Here is a 16,332-nt window from a genome sequence, read left to right as displayed (position 1 = left end):
TCTTGGCTGATGGTTCCCGAATCTATTAACGTTGACTGGGCCCATAGATGGGTCCTTAGGAGAAAGGGATTGGCATTTGTTGCTGCTAGGATCTAGGCCGCGGTCAGTCACCGCTCAAGCATGTGCTGAGGTTGGCGAAGACCGAGGTATACCAAGGTCGGTTAACATCAATGCACGATAGGGCCGTTCAAACTTTCGGCGGACGTCTCTTCGATGCTTAAGTTAATTGAAATCTAGAGCAATAATAGAAGAGAGATAAAATGAGTACGGAGGGGTGCTCTACAAAAAATATGAGCTTAATATCTATATATTGGATGAGAGCGGTGCTACCTTATTTGTTAGAAAGCGTCATAACCGCTATAAACAGCTAATTGTGGATTAACTTTCCGCAATTGATAGCATGTGGTGATAATTGCATATCTTTATTGCGGGTGTAACCTATGCTTCGATCATAATTGCAACTCATTAAATGATCTTCGGCATTACTTCTAGGCAAGACAAATTAGAATGGCGCGCCGGTCAATACTGAGATCGGAACAACCTGAAGCTAGGATGACTCGTTGTGTCATGAAGGCGTTGGCAAGGAGGCATGACGGGAGAAGAATTGCGGGTCACGGGCGATGAAAAGACAAGGTGACTGAAATCTCATTTAGCATCAGCTGGCGGGTTGTAAACCCTAATTAAGTTAACCAACTGCTAAATTTGGCAGCGCACAAGATGGCTGGTTTATATATCGTTTCCATTATGAATGGTCCTAACGAGGCGTCTAACCGGGTCCATACCATCCGCGTTCTCACCATGATCAATGTTCATACCGAAGCCTATGCTTGAAAAGTCCAATTTTAGAATCATTTACTTGGACCATGTTTAAGTAACGAACAAGGTAGGTTGGCGAGATAAGTCAACAATGTCAATTTCTGATCCCCCGAACTTCCACGCCAAGCAACAAAAGGGTACCATCAGGACCGTCCCATCGTTGGGTCAGTAGGAATGAGCCGATCGTCCATTGGTTTGGGTGGACCCAAGTACTTGAAACCGAAGCACCGGAGGGAAGTTTCACGGCACTTGACTGCGTCAAACCTCCCCCGTAGAATCCCAAACCTTCGAGCCTTCCAGCACGCCCGTCCGTCCGTGACCACAAACGCAGCCATCGTGTATAACACGGTGTCCAAGTGTTTGAAAGGACGCATGAGACGGCGGCTAAGGACGTGGCTTCTCTCCCATCCCGGTCTGCCATTCTATCCAACTCGTGCCCGACAGGCAGGTAAAAAAAAAAGTGCGTCTTGCTACATGTCAGGTGTCCATTTGTTGGAATGGTTGTACGCCGCGTTCGCAGCGAATGATGTCCCAAGTCCCAACCAATACCGCGTTAATAATAAGAGAGGGAAATAATAATAGGTGGTAAAGTTTAATGACAGAGATGGCGCTGCAGATGATGCGTGCTCTTCGCGTCGAGCTAAAAAAGTGGGGGAAAAAAAAATAAAGACCGTTGACGCCGGAGTCGTGACCTTGCAAGAACCCAGCACCTTTTCCTTGCCCCTCACCAATCCATCACCATTACGTTCCTTCCTCATTCCCACAAGAAAAAAAATAAAACCAAACGACAATCGGGTAACATTCCCCCTAGAATCCAGTCAGCAAAATCCAGTTAGAGGAACAACAAAGGGGATTCCATTCCACCACCCAAGATGATGACCTTCCCCCTCCTCCTCCTCCTCCTCCTCCTCCCCTCCGCCTTAGGTACGTACGGAGGACCAGATTCAAACCCGTCTTTCTCATGCTCTATTTTTCTATCTTTTGATGGCAAGCGATGTCAAGTATCGATATGTATGTGATGGTGGTTGTGCATGACAGCGGGGGTGATATGCGAGGATTTGCCGCAAGACCTGTGCGCATTTGCGATCTCGTCGTCGTCCAAGAGGTGCGTTTTGGAAACCATCCCGCGCAAAGGGGGCCCCACCAAGTACCAGTGCCAGACGTCGGAGGTGGTGGTGGAGCGGATGCCGGGTTGGATCGAGACTGATAAGTGCGTAAGAGCGTGCGGCGTCGACCGTAATTCCGTTGGGATCTCCTCCGACTCGCTTCTCGAGCCGCAGTTCACCGAGAACCTCTGCTCCCCGGCGTGCCACCAGAATTGCCCCAACATCATCGACCTCTACTTCAACCTCGCCGCTGCCGAAGGTAAGAGGCAAACAAGAAAAACGACGTTTCCGTTTTATTACTCAAACTTATCGGTGCCTCACATGAAACCAAGTTTTTGTTACTTTCACGTTGGTCATAGCGGCGTAGGAGCGTCAAAGGAAATGAAACGTGGTAAGGGAAAGCGAAAAGAGAAAAAAGCACACACAAAGGAATCGATCTTTTACTTTTCTGACCTTTTCTTTCTTTTCTGATTCCCTTAAGACTTGGGAATTGAGATAACATGGATGACGAACCTAATGCCCGGGAATCAGGTCCTGGTTCGACAAATTTGAGATCTCCTTGTACACCCGGGATAGGTTTGGGTTGAAAGAAATTCACCACAACCCAAGCCATCGAATCTGGAACGTATAATTATTTATACAGTTTCTTTTGGACACAACCGTTGGGAATCCAGCGTGTTTGCTTCTAAATATTTTAGTTTTAGGTCAGACGGGCCTAAACATTTCTTGACCTAAATTTAGCGCTTTTTTTTTTTTCTGTTGTTTGGGAAGCTGGCTGAAGGGATCCAATTCTTGGGCTCCAATATAGGCTTCAGCTGTCAAGAGAGGCGTATTACCCAACACGATCTAACCGGCCCAATGGGCTATCGTTCGTGGAAACTCGTTGCAAGGCTCCTATTGGACTGTACTGCTGTGGGAGGCCTAATCTGTGAACGGGAGATTAATTAGGCTCCTAGCTCAATATTTATAACTGTTAGTGACGAGTTAAGAATTTCCTTTTTTTTTTTTGTATGTGCGTGTGTGTGTGTGTGTGTGATACAAATTGGAAATAAGGAAATGAGTGGTATTTGACGTTATGGTGGTATCAATGTGTAACAGATGTGTTCCTGCCCGACTTGTGCAAGGCTCGACAAGGAAGAAATCCACGTCGGTCAATGTTGATTCTCCGCTCTGGGTTTAAAACACCAGTCCTTGCCGATGGAGGGGATGCGGCTAAATTGAATGTAGCAGCTGCACCAGCTTGATTTTATTTCTTTTCTTTGATAGCAAGATTATCGAGTAAATTAGAAAATTCCTCATGAGGTTTATATTCATTATACTTGCATCCAATAGTTTATAAAAGCTAAATTTATATTCAGTTAAATTAATGGCATTGGTTTATCTCCTTATAAAGCATAATGTGTGGCAAGTATTTGATCAGTTGCTGAGTTGTTGGCAGAAATTCAGATGCCTCATACTTTGGCTACTAATTATCTAGTGGCTTTGATTGGATGTAGAGTATGTCATGGTTTGGTTTCTTGAGTAAAGATTTTAATTCTTATTTTTGTATTTATAGTGACTAATATTAATTTGTTAGACCTTTTGGTTTGAATTTATAGCTCAGGAGGACTAATATTGACTCTACTTTTCATTATCTCAATGAAGATTGAGTGCCTCCTCCCCCTCCTCAAACGGATGTCAAGCACAGATAGCTAGGCTGAAAAAAATATTTACAGCCATGATTCTTATTGCAGCAATTGAAATTATAGGCACCAAACATCCCCTAATCAATGGATGCATATCTATGTCCTTTTACCTTTGGATTCATATTCAGATATTCATTTCCAATTCTTTTGAAAGTAACTAAAGAAGTCTCAGTTGTTGGACTGGGAAAACATCAATATGATGATCTAGGGTAAATTTAGGATTTCATAAAAGGCTCTGATGATGACTAGCTAGTGTCTATGACGTTGTCCTAGCTTAAATTCATTGGCCATCAGGAGATCCTTGATTCTAATTTATTCCCTTAACATGCAAAAATCCTAGTGCAAAGATTAATCAATTAATCTATTCTATAAAAGATCGAGGACTAGAATCACCTCGATCGATCGGGGCTTGGGGCTGGTCGGTCGGCGCCAGAGAGAAGGGAGGAGGAGAAGATCCTCGGATGGAGGTGAAGCTCGATCAACGCTTGAGGGCCAATCGGTCGGAGCTGGAGAGAAGGGACGAGGAGAAGATTCTTGGAAAGATCCTCGGGCGGAGGTGAAGCTCGCTCGAGGCTTGAGGGTCCGTCGGTCGACGCCGGAGAGGAGGAAGGAAGCTTGAGGGTGGAGGCAGAGCTCGTGCCGGAGAAGAGGGGCTAGGGCTCGATCGGATGGGTATTCGGGGAGGCGGAGAAGCGGAAAGGAGGCCAGGCTAGGGCTCAATCTCGGATGGGTCGTATTTGGGGAGCAGACCACCGACGTTTCTTTAAAGTGTGACAATTTTTGGCGCCGGGGCCGTTTTCTTCCGACGCGTGTGACTAGCGTTGGCAAAAAAAGGTCGGTTTTTCCCAATTTAACTGTAGTGACCTCATGCAAAAAGTCAAAATTATCTTTGGACAGGGAGGAGGATGCCATACATTATCTTATATTATCAAGTTATTGGGTGTAAGTACAATTTACCCCTAATCCTAAAGGGGTTGTTGTAATGTACTCGCGGTTATTTGTTCTGTGGAATTAAAAAAAAGAAAACAGAGACCTAGGATTCTTTGTTTGCTGAGTATACGAGTTAGTGTCCGTTTCTGAGGAATGATCAGATGGTTCTTTAGTTTGTTAGATAATGGCAAGCATTTAAAACCTTCACACGCCGGGCTCCTTACATGCGTGTGGCATGATATCAAATATGCTATCCAGCCTTAAAACGAACCCCTTGTTGGTCAGTGCTATGACTGAAGTTTATTTGATAAGATTTTGGCAAACATTTGCATTGTTATGTGATTGTCTTGCGGCTTAAGACTTGATTCGGAAACATCCTGGAATCAAAATACAACAAGAAAAAAAAAACATGGGAACGAACGGAGAGATTTTGTTTTGAAAAATAAAAAGTTAAAATGAACTTTTGAGACTGAAATTTGAGGGTTGCGAGCAGAGGTGCTACTGTGCTGAAAAGTGATCCATATGAATCACCGGACTCAATATGGATTATTTTTGTCACTACGGGTATTTTAGAAGGATCATCAAAGTCGATGTGGATCACTTTAGCCATTACGGATATTTAGAAGGATCACTAAATTCGATGAGGATCAATTTGGTCACTTTAGGTATCTAAGATGATGACCAATTCGATATGAACTATTTTAGCTACTATATGTAGGATCAGACAACGTCCAAGAGCAAGATCTGCCACACTAGGAAGCTGAGTCACGAACTAAACTTTCAGAGATCATATGATGGCTACTTGAGATAAGTTTTTTAAAAAACTCGTACAACATTTTGAGATCTACCGTTTAGAACCAAACCCCTGAGAGGTTAAAACATAATAAAATTTCATCATTTGAGTTCCGAAATTGGTTAGTCAAACGAAAAATTTACGTTTTGGGAAAGACTTTGACCAAGCCTTTCTTCCGATTTATGAAAAATTAGATACAGTGATAGAGGGCAAAGTTGATATATAAGTCGAAATCTATTGCCCGTAGAATTTTATTTTTTTTGTGATTATTTCTATTAGTTATATTATTTTTGAAAATCTAGAACTATTCAAATTAAGAGAGAAATCTGGTCCGAATTGTGCAAGAGACGATCTTACTACTATTTTAAATAGGAGTTATGTATTTCAGTTTATGATGTGTGGATGATCAATAAAAGAAAAGAGGACGTAGACCCTATTTTTAAAAAAATTTCATCATTTTAAATTTTTTGTAGGGATATAAGTTGAGTTGGTTGAGGAAACTCTTCTTTCTCCTTCATCGGATCAAGTTGATACAAGAGTCATGCTCTTGTCTAGTTAAATCTAACTTGATCTAGCTGGATCGGGTTGGTATCAAAGCTTCGGTCCTCTATATCTATAGGAGCTTTAGTGCATGGTCTAGACCCATAAGTAGTACAAGGAGTCGAAAGAAATATTTTCAGTGGTTAAATTATATCGACAGATATAGACAAGTATGGTTGCTAGTTTTACTACGATAGATGACAAGATAAAGAAACATCTCACAAACTAGAAGGGAAGATTGGCCAACTCACCAAGATCATATCTTGATTGGCAACCCCTTCAACACAAGCATCAATAACTCTTGTAGCAAAACTGTCTCCCATGCCTAGAGATGAGGATCTATTATCTAGCAAGGTAGGCTAAGATCAAAAACCATTTTTAAGCATAGTTAATTAGTTTAGTCACGAGGCCAAGAAGCACGTATTTTTCTACCTTCGATTCTAATTTAGCAGAAGCTATATCCTCTAAGTAGGAGGAACCCTGATCCATGTGGATCACTTGACTTGATATGAATCACTTTGGCCCCTATGGATATACAGGAGGATTACCAGACTCGATGTAGACTATTTTAATAACTAGAAGTATTCAATAGGATCACCAAACTAGATGTAGACTATTTTAGCCACTACTAGATAGATAGGATCCATGAGTGAGATTTGTCACATGAAAAATTGAGTTGCGATCCAAACTTTCGAAGGCCATAATTGGGCCATTAGATGCCCGATTGAGATAATTTTTTTCCAAATCGGGTAACGTTTCGATCTACAATTTAGAGACAACCTCTAAGGGGATTAAAAAGGACTGAAATTCCATCGTTTGAACTCCGAAACAGGTTGGTTAAATCAAAAATTTTCTTTTCTGAAAAGAATTTAGTCAAGCGTATCTTCTAATCGATAAAGAATTAGACAAAGAGACAGAAGGTATAGTTGAGATCTACCTTCTACATAATTTTATTTTTTTTAATTATTTCTATTAGTTATATTTATTTTTAGAAACTTAGTTCTATTTAAATTAGGAGAGGAATTAAATCCTAATTGCCCAAGAGTGGATCTCACTACTATTACAAATAGAGGTTATATACCTCAATTTATGATATATAGATGATCAGCGAAAGAAAAGGGGATATAAATTCTACTTTCGAAATTTTTTTATCTTTTTTTATTTTTTTTTGAAAGATTCGAGTTGAGTGGGTTGAAAAAATTCTTCTCTTTCGGATTGAATCAAAAGGAATGCAGTATGAGGGTAGGATAACTCCACAAACCAGAGCCCACTTCAAATTTCCAATGAGAAGCCATTGACTGCAGGCCACAATTAGCACAGTTATGTTGCACACTCCAACATGCTGCCTTCCATCACTTCATCCTTCTCCACTCTAATAACTTTAATTCCCAAAAAATGCAGTGGGTTGGCACTGAAGTTCTTGATGCCTACGTGGAGCTGATGTAGTACCTTCCCGACCTCCTTTAAGTTGTGCCAATGTCCGGGCCGGAATCCATGGCATGCATGAATGATCGGCATCCTGTAGCATTTCTCTAATAAGTTCTCAACAATGGTGGATGTAAGATATTTATCAAAGAGTTGTGGCATGTCCTGGTGCAGCATAATAGGCCAAAACATAGTATAATATCTCAAATCCATACAGCTATAACATCAAAATGAGCTGCTGCATATCAATGCATCCAAGATATTAGTTCAAGTTCTAATATCTATAAATAGCTATTGCGCACAGCGGCTATGGTTGCTCGATCAGTTGCAAGAATCCACATTTCTTTGACTAGCCTCAAAACTTCATCTCAAACAACAAATTACGTGGTTAGTTGCCACAAATCCACCTTTTAAGAGACCAAAAGTAGGAGACCATCTCATGACAATACTGGATGACTCCTTCGTTGAATGTCGACCTAAACTAATCCCCTCCGTCATGTACTTCATTCACCTTTAACTAAAATAGGTGTCCACAAATCAGTCACCAAAGATTTCAGAGGCCTATGTTATGGTGCTTAGAACAACTGCACTCGCAAATGGTTCATATCAACTTCCCAGGGTCCGTACTAGTTCCCATGTTGCAGGAGGGTTTTAACTGCCTGTAAGAAGTAGCTAATTTATTACTGAAAGCTCTAAAATGTCAAAAGACCTCTGTCTGTCCAATTTGTTTTGTCGTCAAATTTCAGTATCACCAAATGCAAAAACATCGGCTCACCCCAGTTCCTCGCTCCCTCCAATCAGTAAAGTGGAACAGCACTATAATCGTTTCAGAGAAATTTCTCTAAAAACAAAAACTGCATCAGGGCTTTATGTGTCACCCAGAACTTCAATGTGCATCCTAGTTCTTAAACATATGTTTTTGTTGATCAAGATTACAAGAGGACATATGTTCTCAGAGAGAGAGAGAGAGAGAAGTAAACTCTTTGCTGACCTAGAATGGGATCCTGATATGCAACACCTTTCAGATTCAACTAATTGCTGAAGAATAGAGGTAAGATGCATGCAAAAATTTGATAGTTGGGAAAATGATTATCTTTTATGTTTGATGTCTAACTTGGGAGATCTTTTTAGGAGTTGTCTACAATTAATTCAGTGCATGTGTGCATCCTAACTTTTCATCAGTACGCATCATTCTAGGCAATTCTACTTCTATGATGAGCGTGCTATACAATTAGGTCCACATGCCACAGGCTCAATTCTGACGTTTATCTACAAAAATAAACAAAATAAGATAAGAAAACAATAACTCTAGCAAATATTGTTCTGCATCATGAAATCAATTAAATTAAGTTGTCACAACGAATTAATAAACCACTTGAGGTATCAAAACAAGAAGTACAAGACATCCATAAGATGTGAACTGAAATATAAAACCGTTTAGTGAGAATTTTTATGAAAAAAAATTATCCTGTGACAAAATAAACATCTCGCAGCCGAAGTTGTGGTCGCCCTCAGTGGCTTTTAAACATCTCTCTTTTAGCTATCCTCATGTTTTGTTCATATTTTCCTTCTACAGAAAATATGATTTAGCCAAGATAAGAAGAATGAAATATTTTGCATCTATGTACTTCTTCAGAAAGCAAAATAACAAAGCATGCAATTTCTCTTCTTTGTATGGAATTTGAGATCCATCTCAGTAGTAAGGATGCAAAGAATGTAGAGAATGATATCTGGTAGTAAGAACGGGAACACAGAGGTCTGTAGTGAAGCTAACTGGTTTGAACAAGGGCTGTCTTCATCTTCCTTGGAATATAATGATGAATAATGGAGAGAAACAGAAAGAAGGAGGAGAACCGTAGGAAATGACAGATGGTTGCTGACAGAAATGGCTAGAGGAGGGATCCAAAAGGATCGCATGATCCGGGTTCCATTGCCACCAAAAAATGCCTGTAAAAAACGGATCAATGCGATCCCTTTGGATGCTCCCTCGTGCCACAGACGCTACAATCAACGCAGCAAAATTTTCTTTCTCCATCCTCCTGAATACCCTAACAACAAACCACAAACATAACTGTGGAGGTGTTCTGCAAGAGCACTTAAATTGTAAGGAAGGATGACCCCTTTTAAAGGCTCTCTCTCTCTCTCTCTCTCTCTCTCTCTCTCTCTATCGTATCTTAATAGCTCAATACAGTTGCTTGAAACATGCTTAACATGATGTAAATTTACCAATATAGCCTCACAGTGGGGGAAAATCTGCTGCTGTCCCATGGAAAGGTTTAGATTTTGCAGTTAATGTATATCGACTAATGGAAGAAAGAAGGAAAAGCATTTATTGAATGATGAAGACCCTTTCCTTCTAACCTCCAGATGTATCATCTCAATTGATTTTTTCTTTTTAATCCAATCTAAATTTAACAATAAGTATGGTTTAGTTAGTGTCATATTATCTCCCGTTTAGCTTTCTTGGTTGCAAAGTGGTTAGTTACAGTAAGATAGTTTTCTCTTTCATTTGATTGCATGATTAAAACTTCGAGAAATCTGTTTTGCTTTATGAAAATTAAAGATGGGACAATAAGCCGTCGGGCCAGAGTGCAAAGTAATTGAAAATAATGTTAGTGTCATTGGTAAATCACATGAGCAAGCATAAGAAGCATGACGGAGAGATGTTCGACTTCAATCATTGTGCTATTCATATGATCATTCTCCCCCATCCTCTATTTGCATACCCAGTCTTCTGTTGCTATTATCCTAAAAGAGTCGATAGACTGTGGTCCTATACCAATGACCAGCTAGCTAGGGTTGAGATACATGCTGCATATTAGCCTTAACAGATGATAATTACCCTTAAGCTCAAGCTGTTAAACTAAAAGAGGGAAATATTATAACTACCCTTGACAACCTATACCCATGTGTAACTGTTCCCTAAGTGTGCACCTTTTTAAAGAGACTAATCTATAAAGCCTGTTTACCCTTGGTTAAAATATGGCATCCTGGCTCCACCATATCTATTGTTTACAAATTAACCACTAAACTATGTTTCTCTTAATGTCGTTATTGTATGTTTATTATTTTAGAGTGCATAGTCAAGAATTACATGAACAAATGGCCTCGAAAATTTTATCCAACCATAGAATATCGGAATGCCATTTATTACGTACGTTTTCTTCTTTTTTTTGAGAGGAGTTTATTGCATAATATTAATTCTTTGAGTGCTCCGCTTCTTTGTGGGGGTCATTATCATCAAACAATACCTTTTTCCAAGACAGGATGTAATTCTTTGGAATGATTTGAATGCTGTGAGGAAGATGATCGTTATTGTCAGTAGTTCACCCCATCAAATAACTGAGATGGAAAATGTCATTGTTTTACAGATTGGAACTTTGAGGACGTATCTTTGCTCCTTTCTTTCAGTTCCTAAATTTAGTTGAAACAGTAAAATGAGATAAATGGCGATGGCCTCGTTGTGGGAGGATTCATGGTATACATGTTTGGCGCATCACAAGGGCAGATCACTAAGGTTGGTTCTCTTGTCTCCTCTACTGGACATAAGTGCTGGCTTTAACCCCCTCGTCACCCAACTATAGTAACACTAGAGCTCACTGGATGCATGGATCCTGTTGCCCACAACTGAAATCATCTCCCGTTAACATATCAGTATTATCAAAACCCCATCATATCTCTACTGCTACGTCTCTCCATATGGTGAAGAATCTTACCGAAGTTCACCCCCATTTGGTTCCAGCAAAACAGACCCCACTTGTCTTGCCACATGCTCTGCATCAAGTCCTTGTTCTTGAATACATTTGGAAGATGACCAGCAGATGGCACTTCCAGATGCCTACCTTCTGCCTTTTCTCCCCCAGCATGCAAGATTAAAACCAATGAAGTATTAAAATAAGCGTCATATTCACTAAGAATAAGACAGCATAGAGTCTCATCATTTCTTTGATCATTCCGTTTTTAGTGTGGAGATTCGAATGTTTTTCTTACAAGTTGGGATCCTCGAACCAACATGGCCTCCATGATGCCCATGAAAACATTTGTGCAACAAGTAAAGATGATTTAAGAATCATAATTTGGTATGTTGCTTTAATGTTTGGTCCAATCACTCACCTTCCACCCTCTGGAGTGTGGTAGATAGTTGCACTTGTATAGTAACAGCAGGTGCAAAGTTAAGTGAAGGCCGTGAGGAAGGCCCCCTTTACTGTTTGGAAACCTTCTTTTCATCGCAAATGATGTGACAGGAGTTATTTTCCTTTTTGATCATTGTCCGCATGTAAAGGATGCTTTCCATAATCCAGTTATAATCATATAAAAAGCACCTTTAAGACTATTACAAACCATATTTATTTCAAGAAGAGACCTCTTGCTTAAAGTATCTCACCATTTCATGACTTACAAGTATGAACAAAGGTGCGTAGGAAGCTTCTTATGGCCTTTCGGGAATCAAGTAAGCTGATTAGAAGAAGCCTTGCATTCCACACTTCCTTCAATATATTCGTGCAAGTATGCGCACATATTCTTCCTTTTTCTTGTTCTTAATCATGAGCTGGGGTTGGTATTATTCCTTGTTAAGTTCTGTTTCGTAAAACCATCTGCCTCAGACCACAGATACATGCGGACGGGTATTACTAGATTGATGCATGGGGTGTTATCTTCTGGGTAACTACAGCATTCTTTTGGGCCATCCTAATATACTCCTCGTGTTCTTTTATTCCTTTCTATTTGAGTGACAAATTGCACAGAATCACCAAAGTGCAAGCACCCCCAAATCAAGGGTATCATTCGTCTTTCCAGTAAAGGAGTGAGATGGTTCTATTTAATTTGTGATTCTGAAGTGCAAGAACCCAAATCAAGATTTTTTTTTTTTTTTTTGTCTTTCCAGTGAAGGGATGAAATGGTTCCATTTTTTAATTTATGATTAACAAGGGACCACCAATGGAATTTTTCATTTAACCAATTCTTCGAACTCATCCAAATGTTGAGCAGAGAGAGAGAGAGAGAGAGAGTTGGATCCCCGAAGAATTAATAAGGGACTGAGGGGGCCAGATGTTCTTCTGGTAATCATTGTTTTGGTGATGCTGATCGATGGGTCAATGTGACTCGATCAAATTCTTCCAGAAGCCACATCTTTAACTCCATCATCTCTCACTAATAATTGAATCATTTAATATTAGCAGGCTAAGTTACCTAGTTTTGCCAAGATAAGAGGCTGTGGTCGGATGCGCAGCTCTAATATAGTCTGCTCACTTCTGCTTAACGAGTCATTTGGCGTTTCCTTTGGTGCACATGATTGAGTTCTTTAATTTAAGCTTTCCTCTTGTCACCCTCAAACACAGAAATGTTTGTTTGTTTCCACTTTTTTAAGGAAAAGAGGGTTCATGAGCTCTATAAGGTGACGTGTACTTGATTGTTTTTGCCTTGTTCGTTAAGTTTGCAAGGCTGGTCTTGCACATGCATGATCTTATCATATGAGATGGTGCCTATTCTAACAGATTTGGCACAAATTCGGAAGATGGTACTGCACATGCTATCCGAGTGCTATTACAGTCTAATGATGAGTACACGCTACCAATAGATGGAAGCCACCGGCCTAGTTACAAAGATATCCTATAGATTGTAGGGATGCTGCTCAGATCCACATCATTATATTAAGCAAATCATATGCCCATAACTTCTATCATTGATAACCAGTGGCTTTATCTGCTAAAGTTCGCTTTCATTCATTTCTTACATTACCTCCTTTTTCTTCCATCTTTTCGATTAAGGGCTGATATCTAGAGGGGAAAACAAATTAACAGGGGTGTTTTAATTATATCTTCATATTCTTGTCTTGTGCTTTCATTTATAAAAATCAAGCTTTCCTTCGAGCCAATTTCAGAAGGACTACATATAGTTTTATGTTCTTAAAATTTAATTAGGTAACTATGGTTTGTAGAAATATACTGTTAGCTACATTTTAGGATAAATATGCTATTAGTACTTGTCTGGAGCTCCCTTCCTCCAAACAGAACAGATTCCATGCTTCGCAAACAAGTTGTAAGTCAGTCTACCAGAATATTGGAAATTTCCTGCTGATACACATGCAGCATTTTCATGTCAGTCCTGTATACAGGATACTGAATAGATGTGCATTAGTTTTGCACGTGTTAAACGTAAATCATCACTGACAAACATGGACTCACAGAAGCATTGGTACTTTGCCAATGCAAGCGTAGAATCTCAAGCCTTGGCTTGTGACAAACGGTATCAAGGCAAACCTGACTCATAGCCTATATAAACTCGGAAGGATTATCGTACGAGTTTAGGTTATATTTGTGGTACTTGTGATTGAATTTGAATGGACTTGGAACCCTTAGCCTAAGGAGTCTGTGAGGTCCAGTACTGACATGCGTTTAGTTTAATATCTGCTATGTATTGGGTAGATCTTCGATATTTATACCGAACTAAGAAATCTAAATAATACCTTCCGATTAACTTTTTTAAGTAAGATTCTGAGTTATGACAAATTATGTCGCTTTAAGTCGGGATACATTTAGCATTATTTTACTTGTAACAAGCAAGGCATTGTAGATTTGGACCGATGCAATAAAGCATGGTAGGCATTACAGGAATTTGAAAGAAAATATAACGTGATAATAGAATCACCTGTTGAAAAAACGAGAGAGGATAAATAATGGAATAAAATTATATGGGTTTTATGCAGCATTTGCTTGATTACGTATGAAACTTCGCCTGCTGCATGCGCATGTAGCGATTGCAATATGCACTGCACAACATCAGAAGATTCTTGGAAATGAGGTTGAGGCCTTGACCAGAGTCAGTTAGTGCACGCTACTTGTTTGGTAGAATGCCCGATCGGATTTCAGTTTGGCTTCGCGCGAGAGAGGCTCACGCAGGTGAGCAGAACGGGCCTGGCCCAGCTCTCATACAGGACCCACATGAGGGCAGGCGGAGGCAGGTTTTTGCAATCACCGTCTAGTTGGATTTTAAAACATTGCCTCCACTGCTTCGCTGGGCCATGGTAAATAGGAAAAGATGAAGCTCTTACTAGATCACTATATTTGTTTTTTTTTCTTTTGTTTTTTTGGTTCACCAGTCTGTTTAGGCTAAAAAAAACTGGACGTAGCCTCCCTCAATACCACAAAACCCTCAGAAATCTGATGAAGGACTATCTTTAACCATATTGTTGTTGAGATATTATTGAAGTATAAACGAGCGTGTTAATAGTCCAATTGTTAAGGTTATTGGGATTTAGGTATCAATGTCCATGGTTTGCATCTTGTCTTTACAGTGATTCATGATTTTAATGAATTTCGGTAAACCTTGCCTACTGATACTCAGAAAGAAAAAAATGTTAAAATATGCGACATTTGTAGTACTTAATTACATAGATTAAATGGCCAGGTTTGCTTGTTCATGTTTAAATATTTCACATTTCAGTAATAACCTAAGAGTTAAGTAGAATGCATTTACTTCCAAATGAAGTATTTGGTAGTTCATTGGTTAATGGGCTCTTTGTATTTCCGATTCATAATAAGTACAGATTAAATTGAGACCGTGATATCAACTTTCCAAGGGAAAAAAATAGTAAGTGTCTAGATACAAGTTTTAATAAAATGGAAAAACATGTGAAAGAGGGGGTTTCTTCCTTTCTTTCATATTCTTTTTATTTTATATCTTCTCTGCAGATGTCCCTTTCCTTTTGTTGTTGCAACATTGAGGAAAGTCAAGAAGGGGCCTCGAGAGAAGAAATTATTAGATGGATCAGATGCAATGGACCAGTCCAAATCCCGAGGCATATATGTGGCGACAGGATGAATTCCCATCCCCTGTTTTGATCTTGACTAGTTTAAATATAGAGGGAAGTGGGGGGGTAACGTCGTGAGTGACTATTGGACTGGTCCACCGGACCCGGTCCGTCCAATAATCTCTCGAGAGGAAGGGTCAAATTTGGGGTTAGCTTGCTCTCCACCTTGAAACCCATCGTCAAGCCTAGCGGTAAGTCGACATCTAGCCATCTAGGTGGCAATGCATAAACCGGGCACCTGTTTTTTTTAAAAAAAAATTAAGTCAAACAAATTAGTTATACTGGCTCTATCAAGTTCCATGAAGCTTAAATTAACAAGATATGATTGGTTGCTTTTTTTAAAAAAATATAATTCTGCAAGTAATGTTGATGTGGGTAATCATGTTCAATCAACTATGATCTTGAGAAATACTTACCCATCTCTACCTTACTTTTTTAAAATTTAATGTTAATGTTGACAACATGTGACGTGCAAATCTCGCCAACCAAGCATCCTTTATCACACAACTCATATTTGAGAAGTCAAATAATCATAGCATTATATAGCTAATTTCTTTATAATATCTATGTTGTATCTTTATGGAATCTCACCGGTGTTTATTTTTTGATCGAGTGTTTTAATAATAAAGATGTGCATTTGCATAAGGGTTGCCAACTGCCACATGAAGTGATTCACGATGGAACTTAATACCCGATCATTCTTTTTTTAACCTGACTCTAATGCATGATCCTTTAATTATTAGCATTTAATTTTTAATCCCGTACACACTTATATAAGATTTGCAAAAACATAAACTTATATTACATATATTTGTACGAGTTCTCGTACATAGTTATATTGTCCATGCACACATTTAGATTATCTCTCTATATATACACTTATGGTCCGCTAGATGAAGAGACCGGCTATCAATTTACTGAAAGGAAAATGATGCCGAGGAAAAAAATCCACGGGCCTATTGCGCTCGGCAGGCGATCTGGATGTTGCTCATTATGGGTGCGTCCCAAGAAACATTACACGGTCAGGAGAGTTGGCACCCTTCAGTGCTTTTTTTTTTCCAGAGAAATAGGTTGGAACCCAATCTCTTTCGTTCTTAGAGCGAGGAACCTAACTTCTCTGACTCAGAAAATGCACGAAGGAAGAATGGGAAAGCTCGAATTGCTTCCAGTTCGAACTTCTGTATTATATCATCTGTCACACCATTGAAGTCCAAAATGGCCCAGAAA

The 16,332-nt window shown here is 39.5% G+C and overlaps 1 protein-coding gene across 1 annotated transcript; it reads left to right on the top strand.

Annotated features, from left to right (window-relative positions):
* The first annotated feature begins 1,548 nt into the window (after positions 1 to 1,548).
* On the top strand, positions 1,549 to 3,285 carry LOC103704086 (uncharacterized). The gene is made up of 3 exons (XM_008787238.6): positions 1,549 to 1,740; positions 1,855 to 2,181; positions 3,021 to 3,285. Exons 1-3 carry the CDS (start codon positions 1,689 to 1,691, stop codon positions 3,164 to 3,166), a joined length of 525 nt encoding a protein of 174 aa, XP_008785460.4. The 5' UTR covers positions 1,549 to 1,688; the 3' UTR covers positions 3,167 to 3,285.
* Positions 3,286 to 16,332: the final 13,047 nt, after the last annotated feature.

Source organism: Phoenix dactylifera, chromosome 8 (genome assembly GCF_051530095.1).
Source record: "Phoenix dactylifera cultivar Ajwa chromosome 8, Ajwa_hap1_PhDact_Kaust_v1.1, whole genome shotgun sequence".
Taxonomy (NCBI): Eukaryota; Viridiplantae; Streptophyta; class Magnoliopsida; order Arecales; family Arecaceae; genus Phoenix; species Phoenix dactylifera.
This window is presented reverse-complemented; position numbering and strand designations above follow the sequence as displayed.

Bases quoted from the DNA above. Each gene is read 5' to 3' on its own strand.
- LOC103704086 (XM_008787238.6), top strand. From the start codon at position 1,689: ATGATGACCTTCCCCCTCCTCCTCCTCCTCCTCCTCCTCCCCTCCGCC. The intron at 1,741-1,854 runs GTACGTACGGAG...TGTGCATGACAG, and splicing joins CCTCCTCCCCTCCGCCTTAG to CGGGGGTGATATGCGAGGAT. The intron at 2,182-3,020 runs GTAAGAGGCAAA...AATGTGTAACAG, and splicing joins CAACCTCGCCGCTGCCGAAG to ATGTGTTCCTGCCCGACTTG.